Source organism: Theropithecus gelada, chromosome 20 (genome assembly GCF_003255815.1).
Source record: "Theropithecus gelada isolate Dixy chromosome 20, Tgel_1.0, whole genome shotgun sequence".
Classification (NCBI taxonomy): domain Eukaryota; kingdom Metazoa; phylum Chordata; class Mammalia; order Primates; family Cercopithecidae; genus Theropithecus; species Theropithecus gelada.
The window spans coordinates 50938288-50950745 of NC_037688.1; the positions used below are offsets into that span (position 1 = coordinate 50938288).

Sequence of the window (12458 nt, forward strand, 5' to 3'; positions counted from 1 at the left end):
TGAAGAGGAGGGCGGAGGACTGGTGAGCACCACCTACCTGATGCAAAACCACCAGCCTAAAGCTGAATGTTCCCCCGGGCCTGGCAGGCTGGTGCCACAGGGAGCCAGAGAGGGTGGCAGCTCTGCCCTCGAAGCACAGCCCACCACAGCACTGGCCTCAGTGGACCCAGGGCCACGGGGAGGGACCCAGAACCTGCCCTGCAGTCAGACCATGGCTCACTGGAGCAGAGGAGGCTCCAGGACTGAGCCGGGCTAAGGACCCACCGGAAACACCAGCTCCCAGAACAGGCCCCTCTGCAGCAAACGGGCCACACTCCACCACTCCACGGCTGTGGGCTAAGCTGTGGAGGCCTCACCCCGAGTCAGGACGTGGGCCAGGCCTGAAGCCAGCCACCCCGGCCTCTGGGCTCAGGGGCCTTCCTGAACACTGGGACCAGCAGCAGCAACTGAGGGAGCCCTGGTGCCCGTGTGGGAGTGGCTAGGGCCAAGGCTCACCTGACATAGAACGGACCCGGTCCCGGGCCCCACGGGACACCTGCTGCCCAGCCTGGGACTCCAGCTTGGCTGGCGCCTCCTTCGTCTGTCTCACATTCATGCCAGGGCTGGAGCTAAGAAGAGAATCCCATGCACAGGGTGGACTCAGTCCCCAGGTTGGCACAAGGGTGCCTCGTGGGCATGGGCTTGGGACAGCCAGTGTCGAGGCTGGCAGGCATGGAGAGAAGGAAGGTGCAGTCACCTCGACTCCGGGCCGGGCTGCAGCTCCCCCGAGTCCAGGCCTAGTAACGACCGGGTCCCGGTTCCCACACTCGTCGTCACAGTGACAAGCTTGTTCCCAACCAGCCAGGTTTTGGTCCTGCCACCCGCCAGGAGGAACTCGCCCACAGGAGACCTAGAAGACAGGGAGCGTGAAACCCAGCTCGCCCGTGGAGCTCCCGCATGCCTCGGCTCCCGAAGGCCCGCCCAGCCCTGGAGAGCCGCCTGCACCTCTTCGGGACAGCTGTGAAGTTGGAGAAGACGTATCGGGCCATCATGTCCAGACAGGTTTCCGTGAGCTCCAGATGGAGGCTTTTCAGGCTATCGTCAGCCTGGGCCATGGAGTTCTCGTCTGCAGACCCCAGGCTGGCACTGGTGAGGGACGTCTGTATCCTGCTGGAGGGAGAGGCCGCAACCGGGGTCAGGGTGCCAGGCAGGGCGGGCCGAGCCGCCTATCACCAAGGGATCAAAGCTCGATGCATGCACGGCCGAGGAACTCGCTCGGAAAGAACCCAACAGGGTGTGGGCGGCCCAGCGAGCCTCGGCTGGAGAATCACGTGGACCACATCATCCCAGAGAACGGGGAGACGCTGGGGGGGGAAGACCAGGCCCATTGGTCAGAGCAGACTCAGGAGGCTAGAGAGACGGACATCCCCCTCACCAAAGCCCACGGGAGCACTAGGTTACGGCCTCATGGCGAAACAGTGTAGTCATGCAGAGAGGCGGAGGCCACGCAGATAGGCCCACGTTGCATTCTGCCCGCAGGCTGCCTCCGGCGAGCACGCAGAGGTCTGGGATCCCCGCGTGGCCTTTCACCCTCACTCCCAGGCAGGCAAGCGGCTGCCTGGGCTCCACACCCAGTGACCAGTCACACGTAAGTGACAGGGAAGAGGCTTCTGGGGGGTTCATTCTGATACAAATTTCATAGCAATATTTTGCTCATGATACAGAATGTGCTAGAAAACGGCTTTAAGCTTCACCGAGCACTCCCTACCACCCCAACCCCTGGCCAAGTCCCGCACAGCAGAGGCCGGCCTGAGGCAAGGAGGTGGATGGACTCAGGGCTGTGGGACCCCTTGGGCTGCAACGGGCTTCCAGGAGAAGACAGATATCCCCTCTGCCAGTGCCAGCAGCGGTGACCCCCAGGCAGGAGACAGCCGAGAGCCTGAGAGCCCATATTTGCACGCAGACACCGCAGGGAGAACTCACTGAAGCCGTGGCCTGGGGCCCAGGCCCACACCCTGGAGGATCCTGGCTCCCACCCAGACCCTCCCAGGCTGGCCCCACCCCAGCACCCTCCCCAAATGCCCCTTATTCCCTTTCAGCTACAACAAAAAATAAACCCTGTTGAGAAGAGAGCCCAAGGAAAAACGTCCGTTCTAGAGAATACGAAAAGGCCAAAACCAGGAGTGGTGTCTCCCCCAACCAGCATTGCGGCCCTTGGGGACAGCCTGTGGAGGCCGCTGCCCGGCACGCCTGGCTCTCTCCGAGCGGCACCCCGAAGGGGCCTGGGAATGCGTGCAGCCAGCCCGTGCTCTTACGGGGCCTGGGGACAGAATGCAACCCTTCCACCCCTCGTCACCAGCTCCCCCTGGGCTGGCCAGGGAGGACACGGGCAGACGACGAGGTCATGCAAGCAGCCCCATGCACTGCCACCCAGGTGCTCACGGGGCCAAGCTCCAGGGTCCGTGCCCCCCACCCAACACAGTCCCGCTACCTGCGGACCACATGTTCAGACACACTGATGCTGCGGCACCGGAAGGCCTCGGCTGCAGAGCTCTCCTTGAATTCTTTCACGGGTGGAGAGTTATTCAAGCCTTGTTTGGGGGGTCTGGCTATCCTCAGACTATCGGGTGAGGAAGGAGCCCCAACGCCCCAGAGAGCCCAGCTCCCGGGAGGGGAGAACAAGCCAGTGGAGGGGTGAGGAGGAAAGGTCCCAGGCCACAGGGTCAGGATGGAGAGATCCCGCGGGTGAGATGAGCAAAAGAGCCATGCCAAAGGGCAGTTAGCGGGGAAGAGACAGAAAACAAAAATGCATGATAATACATCTGGTAAACATGACTGAGGAAAAGTAAGGCTTCACGCATGACACCAAAACAAACATCAGTGCAAATTAAACGTGTGTGGGCCACCCCCACGGCAGATTCCAGGCTGTGCTGGCCAGGCGATCCCACCACCCGCGGAAGGCAGACACCGCCCAGCTCTGACCGAGGAGGCACGGAGGCCTCAGTGGCCAGGCCCTGAAGGTCACTAGGAAAAGAAACCAAGACCCCAGAAAGGAGTCTCTGGCTGAAATGGCCGAGCTTGACCCCGAGCCCCCAGGGGCTCCAGAGAACAGCTTCCGAGCTGAGGTCACGCTGGAAAATGCCGTATTCCCATCTAGGGAAAGCCAAAATAGCTTGGGCAGGAAGGTGGGGGACGGGAGGAGAAAGCCGTTCAAATGAAATGCAAACAAGAACACAGAGGCCAGCTCAGCTCTTTGCGATCTGGCAAGGCGGCAGTGATGGTGAAGCAGAGTCCCTGGCTGGCGGCAGGCTGGGGGCTGCAGAGGAGGGGGGAGCCCCAGACAAGGCCGGGCTCCTTCAAGGGGCTCAGGCGCCTACAGCTTGCACCCTATTCCCCAACTCCACAAGTAGGTGCGTGTGGCACAAGCGGCCAGGACCCAGGCCATGGTGCTACCGTGCTGCAGGCCACCATGGCCAACCTGGTGAGGGGCTGAGGGGTGTTAGTGGCCCTTGCAGGTCCTGCCCTGCCTCACATACTCCAGGACACCTTGGCCCCCAGCCGCAGGACCCATTTCCACTTACTGACCTGGAGGCACCGTCAGCCAGGCCACAGCCCCACGTCCTTCCCCGCCCACACCGATGCCAGGCACACCCCTGCAGGCCGTACCTCTTGGGCCTCTCGTTGAGACTAGTACTCCGGGCCCTGAAGCTGTCCTTCTCGGGGGTGTCATCAAAAGACAAGAGGACATTGGACCGCAGGCCCTGGCAGAGTGAGCAGGCCCGGACAGTGAGGGGTGGCAATGGGGGGTGGAGGCCCGGCCCTCAACAGGCCTGCTGGGTGCCCCCTGGCCGGGGACAAGCTGCTCGCTGAGGGCAAGGCAGCAGCACCAGCTCCCACCCCTCCATGCCCACCACGCATCAAACCCCTTCAGGCTGCCCAGCAGAGCCCCCAGCGCCATAGGCACAGCCCCAAACACCCTCCCACTGCCCTCTGCCTGCCCGTCATCACTCTCCCCTAGCCATGGACAGCCAAGGGCAAAGTAAGCCCTGGCCTGTCAAGGGACACAGCCTTCGCCGGCCCTGGGCCTACCTTAGTGATGAAAGGGACAAAATCCTTCCGGAAGGGCAGGCGGCACCTGATAAACCACATGGCTATGACGTGATGGGCCAGACACACGATGTACTGATTAAACCTGAGACGAGAAGGGGGCTGGCACTCCATCCTGGCACCAGGGAAACGTCCCCAGGGCATGAAGTGCAAAAAGCAGAGGCGCTCAGGCCTTGGGCACCAAGGCTGCCAGGGCTTTCTGCCGCAGGCCTGGCCAGGGCTGGAGGCACAGGACCTGGGGTGGCCACTCACTTGGAGGGGTTGGTGTACGGCAGCGAGATGGCGAACACACTGGCATACTGCTCCGCGGCGAAGTTCCTGTAGAGCTGCGGCAGCCTGGCCAGAGCTGCAGTGACAAAGACAGTGGTCAGGGGAGCCGGGGTCCCATGCAGGGCCTCTAAAGGCCAACAGGCTGCTCTGCCCACGACAGCAACGGGGTGCTGCAGAGGAGGGAAGGCCACAGTCACACGGACGGGGCTTTCCCGACCCTGGCCTCAGCTGTCCGTCCCATGGCCAGCCAACCACGGCTCCCAGGCCAATTCCAGCTGTGGCCTGCCATTTGTGTGACCTGTGAGGAAAGCCTTCCACACTTTTTTTTTTTTTTTTTGAGACGGAATCTTGCTCTGTCGCCCAGGCTGGAGTGCAGGGGCGTGATCTCCGCTCACTGCAAGCTCCGCCTCCCGGGTTCGTGAGATTCTCCTGCCTCAGCCTCCCGAGTAGCTGGAACTAAAGGCACCCGCCACCATGCCCAGCTAATTTTTGTATTTTTAGTACAGACGGGCTTTTGCCAGGTTGGCCAGGCTGGTCTCGATTTCCTGACCTCAGGTGATCCACCCACCTCAGCCTCCCAAAGTGCTAGGATTACAGGCATGAGCCATCACGCCCGGCCAGGCTTCTATGCTTCTAAAGGATTATAAACAAAACAGAAAGACTGACAGGACCCGTATGTGGCCCACAAAGTACACACAACCTCCTCTCCAGCCTCTACACGAAGTGCTGGCCCAGCAGTGCCCTTCTGCCATCTAAACATTGACGACCCGCCCAGACGCACACTAGGCAGTTGAGCGGAAGGGGCAGGCACCTGAGCTCCTGAAGTCAGTCTGGGGGAAGCGAACAAAGCCCCCATGAAGCAATGTGTGCTCTGATGGACAGAGAGGAGGCCCAGAACCAGGGCAGGGCCAAGGCTCAGGGGGAAGAGGCTTCTTCAAGGAGGGGCGTTCACATGGACACTAGAGGGGTGAGAGGAGCCGCCCCTCAAGGCCAGGAGGGAGAGCACTCACAGCAGCCAGGCAGAGACACCCAGGCCCTGAGGCAACAGCAGGTGAGACACTCAGGTTCCCCAAGGAGTCCTGAGAGGGCACCAGAGAAGCCCACACAGGGTATTCCACACAGGGCACAGCCTGAACCTCAGGGGTGCATGTGCAGGCAGGGCGGGGACTCACTGGACAGGAACTCCAGCAGCGGGACGGCCATGCTGGCTGTGGCCGAGATGTGTGTGAGCTTCACCACCAGGACGGGCAGCGCCTTGATCATGATGTCAGGCATCTCCACGCTGCAGATGGACAAGGCTACGACGCACTGGCTGGCACAGCGGTGGATGAGGCCCTGCTCCAGGCAGTACACCATCTCGCGCTGCAGGAGACAGGGCGTCTCAAGCCCCACCCGCCCGCAGCAGAGGCAGCCTCGCCTCCCTCTCACCAACCTCGAGCGCTCCACCGGGAGAAGGGCCAAGGCTTAGGAAGTCCCTGAATGCCTATGGGGCAGAGCCACCGGCGCTGAGCTACTCGAGCAGACTCTGCACAGCAGACTGCTCCGGTCAGTTGCATTCCGACACCATCCCACAGGCCAACAGAACCCAGACACACTAGGATCTCATCGCCCGCTCCTGGGGTCCTAACAGGCTGGCTCTGTTGTAAGGGGCTGCGCTGCCTGAAGTGGCGAGGCCGCCAGATCCCACACCAACCCTGGGCAGTGTCTTCCATGAGGACAGCAGAAGATGAGCGGCACTCAGGCAGAGCCTGGGGCCAGACGGCCTGCCAGGCAGTGTCCCGGGAACAGCTTCCGTTTCCCAAAGCCGGCCTCAGCCCTCGGATACACTGTGGGCCAGTAAGGCCTCAGAACCTGCAGCCCAGCAAGACTGGCTATGCTTTGGGGCAAGACCTGTGAGGACCTGGGGAGCCTCTCAGAGGGGCTGAAGTGGCCCAGTATGGTGGGGCTGAGCCTGAGGGGTGGGAACTCGACATCACCTCCCCACAGGGCCTCCGTCAGGAGCTGAGGCCTGGGGCACAGATGGGCCGAGTCTCAGCTCCTGGCGGGCATGGCCCTGAGTGGGAGCCAGAATCTCTAGGATACCAGCTCCTCATCCCGGAGGGCCACGTCAAAGAGAGGTGTGGAGGAATGCGACTGGGACGGGGGACCTGAGGCAGATCGCGGGTGAAGGCACAGTGCCTCTGTGAGTTTCCAGCACCTGATGGTGGGTGTGGAGAGAGGCAGAAGCCAAGGCCTCTGGCCTGCCCGCCCTGCGTCTCAGAACCAGCCCCGCTCCACCCAACGGCATGGCCACCTGCCCCATGGGACAGCAGGGACAGGCCAGGCAGCACTCCGCAGGGAGCGGAGACACTGCCGGGGTGGATGGGGACACCGGAGGGCTCCCAGGCCTGAGAAAGCTAGAAGCACCAGGGGAATCGGATGCCCCCACGCTGGGCACCTGGCAGCCACCCGGGGAAGCAGAGCCAGCTCACTCACCCCTGGCCTAGGCAGAAACCCATTTATGAGAACCATGTGGGGCCTACCTGGGCCAAGCCCTGGAATCCCAGGCCCCACCAAGCTGGCCTGTCCTGCTCTGACCTCCTACCTGTTTGGTTTTGTCCAGGTAGTTATGGTAAGAGATTAATGCTGTCAGCACTGGAACCACAGCCAGGTGCAGGTCAGTTCTGGAGAAGCCTTCCGGGGCGCCTCGGAGCCGCTCCAGTGTCTTTGGGCCTGAAAGCTGATGATCAAATCCAGGCATGAAACCCCTCCCCAGCAGCCAGGTCATGGGGTAGCCAGAGGGGCCGGGGAGGCCCTGGGAACGCAGGCCCAGGAAAGGGGGCCAAGGGGTTGGGGAGCCTTCCTGCCTCCCTCCTAGGAAGGGTCTCCCCTTCAGAGTGGTGGGAGTGTCTGCCAAGGAACACACCAGGAATGCGATGTGAACAGCATGGGAGCCCCGCTTAGGAAAAGGACAAGAGACATCCACACTCAGTGACATGCCCTTGGCTAGGGACCTCTGACGTCGGTCCCAAAAACTGCGAGTGGGGGCAGGGGTCCCTCCACCCTGCCAAAGGCACAATCTGCTTGAGAGTGCAGCTGAGTCTGAGGGAAATGGAGCCCCAGCCCGGAGGGTCTCACTTGCTCTGCCTAGAAGCTCACAGTCTTTTGGGGAAGAATCCCACCGCGTCCCCCACCCCAACCCCAGGCCGGCCACGCTACCATGGAGCAGAGAGCAGAGCACAGCTGGTCCACACTGCAAGGGGAGGTAAAGATGAGTACTTTGTAGCGCAGGGACTCAGGCAGCCTGCCCAGAACCAGCTTCAGCACCTTCCAGTCAGACTCCTGCAAGGAGAGGAGGTGTCAGGACAGGGCCTTGGAGACAGAGGTGGAAGCCTAGCATCTGAGGCTCTGCTTGTGGCTGGACAGCAGCAAGGGCCCTGGAGCCCCATTCTCAGCCAGGGGGAGCCTGCCCAGCACAGGCGTGTGTCCCTGCAGCTGCTCAGCGAAGGGGGAAGGCTCAGCTCTGAGGGACGGTTGCCCTCCACGGGCCAGGCAGGGAGGGAGGCCTAGCAGGCAGGTAGCAGCTCCCCGTCCTCCTGGCCCAACGTGGGACGGATAGTCCTTGCCTGGCCCCACTCACCCCACTCACCTGCTTCAAGCACTGCAGCAGGACACGGAAGAGCAGGGAGTAGGGCAGGGAGCCCAGCCGCACAGCCGGGCCTGCAGGCGCCGGGCCAGGTGGCCCTGTGGGAGGAGAAAGGGGGCCGCTGGCCTTCTTCTCAGAGCCTCTCTCCGGCTCCCTGCAGAAGCAAGAGAAGCAGCTGAGGCCAAGTCCCCACAGAAGGAACAGAGCAGACTTGGTTCCTCCCAACCCTGGGACGTCCCTCAGACACGCGACCAGCTGCCACCATGGCCCCAGCGCCTGACGCCCTGAGCCTCATGGGCCATGGGGAAGGTCCCGCGTACATGTAGTCGCAGACGCAGTAGGGGCTGAACCGCACGACCCCATCCTTGTTGGGCAGGCCGAGGCGGTGCAGTGAGTCGGCCCGCAGCAGCAACAGGAAGTCAAAGGCCTATCAGGGAAAGGACAGGGAAATCCAGAGCCAGGCTCATGCAGGCCCAGGAGAGGCGGCGCCCCACCTGCTCGGACCCACGTCCCGCACCACACGACACTCAGAAAAGGCCACCTGCTGATGTGCACACACCCACATCCCAACACAGACACAGGCTCTGTCCTGGTGACACTGGAGGCCCAGCACCCACAGCCTCTTCCCTCCCTGCTTGCCTCAGAGCTCACAGAGCCTGATGTCCCCACCACCACAGCTGGGCCCGCCTGGGATGGAGGGGATGGGCGCCTTGCTCCTCTGGCAGCACCACACGCCCTCAACTGCCAGAAAGCAGAGCTCAGCTTCCAGCCCTGCCACTTCTTCCACTCACAGGCTGAACAGGACTCTGAGGTCACAGGGGTGGCCCCAGAGAGCACCTGCTGTAGGAGGGAGGGCTCCCATCCCAGTCACCTCTGCTCAGCCTGGTGCCAACATCCATAGGACAAACTCAGCGCAGTTCCTCCAGCCCTGCTCTGCCCAGCCATGCCCTCTCAGCCCTGCCCCGTGCTGCCCACCTGCCCAGCCCTCTGCTGCACGTCCTTCACAGATTCTGCAGCATCAGGAGCGTCAGGGCCATGCACTGCCCCGGAAGTCGCCGTGCTTCCTTTTCTCTGCCCCAACCTATGCCACCCATGCGGCTTAGAGTGATAAGCCACAGATGCGTGGACTGCAGGCAGAGGGAAGGACACCAGGGCTGGGGAGGCTGCGGCCACAGTGGGTGCAGAGGAGGCACGGTCAGCTGAGGCCCCATCCTGGGGCTGCCTCTGCAGCTTCCATGAACTGCAACTGCCGAGATGGGGACACCTGGCTGGGCCCCCAGGAACTGGCTGCCCACCGCAGGCCACCATACCTGCAGCCGGATGCTGCTGGCGATTGGCAGGGTGTAGCTGTGCTTGTAGTGGAGCTGAATGTGGCTGACCAGCATCTCATAAACGCGCGTGGCATGGCTCGCAGGCAGGGTGTACAGCTTAGTCTGCAGAGAGAGGATGCAGCTCACCACGGCGCAGGGGCTGAAAACGCAGCCTAAGACAGCACCTTGTCCGGGGGCGGGGCCAGGACGGCCTGTCTAGAGCACGCACTTGAAAACACATGACCCCCAAACCCAGGACCACCAGGGCTCGCTCTCCACAGCCGCAAAAAGTAAAACCCAACCTCGTGCCCATCTCATCAGGGCAACGATCAACAGCTGAGGAAGAGTCCATCCATGGAGAAGCTCCAGCTGCACGTCAGAGGGGGCAGAATAGGGCGGTGAGTGTGCGCTGCAGGGGCGATCCCAGGTGTAGGCAGCCCCTCCCGAAAGGCCAAGGGAACCTCCCTGACAGGTGAGGCAAGGTGTGAGAGCACCTGGTGCCTCCAGCAACCTTGGGGCCGGGGCCAGCAGGAGCCAGGGGAAATCCAGCCTACTCAGGAGGTGAGTGGTAGCATTTACAAAACTTACTCTGTTATTTTTTTAAAGAAATGATTAACACCTTTAAATGATTAAAAAATCATTTAAAGACACGACTGAGGCCAGGTGTGATGGCTCACGCCTGTAATCCCAGCACTTTGGGAGGCTGAGGTGGGCGGACCAAGAGGTCAGGAGTTCAAGACCAGCCTGACCAACATGGAGAAACCCCAACTCTACTAAAAATACAAAATCAGGCCGGGCGCAGTGGCTCACGCCTGGAATCCCAGCACTTTGGGAGGCTGAGGTGGGCGGATCACGAGGTCAGGAGATCGAGACCATCCTGGCTAACACGCTGAAACCCCATCACTACTAAAAACAAAAAAATTAGCCAGGCGTGGTGGCCGGTGCCTGTAATCCTAGCTACTTGGGAGGCTGAGGCAGGAGAATGGCATGAACACGGGAGGCGGAGCTTGCAGTAAGCCGAGATCGCGTCACTGCACTCCAGCCTAGACGACAGAGCAAGACTCTGTCTCAAAAAAAAAAAAAAAAAATTAGCCAGGCATGGTGGTGCATGCCTGTAATCCTAGCTACTTGGGAGGCTGAGGCAGGAGAACTGCTTGAACCCGGGAGACAGAGGTTGTAGTGAACCAAGATCGTGCCACTGCACTCCAGCCTGGGCGACAGAGTGAGGCTCCATCTTAAAAAAAAAAAAAAAAAAAGATGATTAAATGATTAACAGTTTCTCCTTATCTCAAAATATTACAACATAAAAGCAATATCCCTGCCTTGGAGAAAAAAGAGGTGGAGGTGGGGGTTCACACAGTGCCTGGCACCCCCCACTCCAGGAAGGCCACACGGGACCAACAGCAGGTGCTGCCCTGCTGGGCCCACTGGGCAGGCAGGAAAAGGGGAATCAAACTCGTCACCGTGTCCATTCTGCAAACTCTGACCCTTGAACAGCATGAGGCTGGCCTCAGTGATCACTTATATGCCAATTTTCTTCCACCTCTCCCATCCAAGAGAGCAATACCATGCATCTCCTCCCCTTCCTCCTTAGCCCCTCCACATGAGGATGACAAGAATGAAGACTGTGGTGATGAGCCACTTCCACGTAAGGAACAGGAAATGTATTTTCCTTATGATTTTTTTCTTTTTTTGAGACGCAGTCTTGCTCTGTCGCCCAGGCTGGAGTGCAGTGGTGTGATCTCAGCTCACTGCAACCTCCACCTCCCGGGTTCAAGCGATTCCCCCGCCTCAGCCTCCCAAGTAGCTGGGATTACAGGTGTGCGCCACCACGTCCAGCTAATTTTTGTATTTTTAGTAGAGACAGGGTTTCACCATGTTGGTCAGGCTGGTCTCGAACTCCTGACCTCGTGATCTGCCTGCCTTGGCTTCCCAAAGTGCTGGGATTATAGGCATGAGCCACAACGCCCAGCATCTTAATAGCATTTACTTTTCTCTAGCTTACTTCACTGTAAAAACACAGAATATAACACATAAAACATACAAACTGCAAGTTAATCAACTGTTATTGGCAAGGCTTCTAGTCAACAGGGGGCTGTTGGTAAAGTTTCTGGGGAGTCAAAAGTTAGATGGGGATTTTCACCTGCACAGGGGCCAGCACCCCCAGCTCCATACTGTTCAACAGTCAACTGTGTTACTTTTCAGTAACAAAAGAAATGAAAACAGGCCAGGCATGATGGCTCACGCCTATAATCCCAACACTTTGGGAGTCTGGGTTGGGTGGATCACTTGAGGTCAGGAGTTCGAGACCAGCCTGGCCAACATGGTGAAACCCCGTCTCTACTAAAAATACAAAAATTAGCCGGGTGTGGTGGCAGGTGCCTGTAGTCCCAGCTACTTGGGAGGCCGAGGCAGGAGAATTGCTTAAATCCCGGAGGCAGAGGTTGCAGTGAGGTGAGATCGTGCCACTGCACTCCAGTGACATAGTGGTGAAACTGTCTCAAAAAAATAAAGAAATGAAAACAGCCAAAACCAGGACTTTGCCTCAACTAGGAAATATCTCAGTTCTATGGCCCAGACCCTCAGGCCTCCAGGGCTGGAGTTCCAAGTAAGGGCAACAGAACCTTTTTCCTTCCCTCTGCAGAAACAGGAAGGTTCTCAGTTCTTCCAGGCCATAGGCCCCCACAGCCCAGCACACCCCTTCCCAACCAGTCAGTAAAGAGCATGGTGCTCGTGTGGATGAGACACCAAGGAGGTGATGCCTGTTTTTGTTTTGTTTTGTTTTGAGATGTTGTTTCATTCTTGTTGTCCAGGCTGGAGTGCAATGGCATGATCTGGGCTCACCGCAACCTCTGCCTCATGGGTTCAAGTGATTCTCCTGCCTCAGCTTCCCGAGTAGCTGGGATTACAGGCATGTGTCACCATGCCTGGCTAATTTTGTACTTTTAGTAGAGATGGGGTTTCTCCATGCTGGTCAGGCTGGTTTTGAACTCTCAAACTCAGGTGATCCACCCACCTCAGCCTCCCAAAGTGCTGGGATTATGGGCATGAGCCACCGCACCCGGCAGATGCCTGGTTTTTTTTGTTTTTTTTGTTTTTTTCTGAGACGGAGTCTCGCTCTGTCGCCCAGGCTGGAGTATAGTGGCCGGATCTCAGCTCACTGCAAG

The 12458-nt window shown here is 59.7% G+C and overlaps 1 protein-coding gene across 10 annotated transcripts in view; it reads right to left on the reverse strand.

Annotated features, from left to right (window-relative positions):
* The window catches only part of TSC2 (TSC complex subunit 2), a 40971-nt gene that overhangs the window by 8580 nt on the left and 19933 nt on the right, over positions 1-12458 (reverse strand). For 4 of the 10 annotated variants that reach the window (XM_025370667.1, XM_025370671.1, XM_025370673.1 and 1 more), the window contains 12 exons: positions 9292-9414; positions 8302-8408; positions 7985-8135; positions 7555-7677; positions 6941-7075; positions 5529-5718; positions 4339-4432; positions 4069-4171; positions 3646-3740; positions 985-1149; positions 737-889; positions 496-608 (listed from right to left, as the gene is read on the reverse strand). In XM_025370667.1, coding sequence (XP_025226452.1) covers positions 496-608; positions 737-889; positions 985-1149; positions 3646-3740; positions 4069-4171; positions 4339-4432; positions 5529-5718; positions 6941-7075; positions 7555-7677; positions 7985-8135; positions 8302-8408; positions 9292-9414 — 1552 coding nt within the window. Of the gene's footprint in view, positions 1-495; positions 609-736; positions 890-984; positions 1150-2470; positions 2600-3645; positions 3741-4068; positions 4172-4338; positions 4433-5528; positions 5719-6940; positions 7076-7554; positions 7678-7984; positions 8136-8301; positions 8409-9291; positions 9415-12458 lie in introns of all 10 variants that reach the window. The other 6 variants (XM_025370664.1, XM_025370666.1, XM_025370668.1 and 3 more) reach the window with 2 other exon arrangements.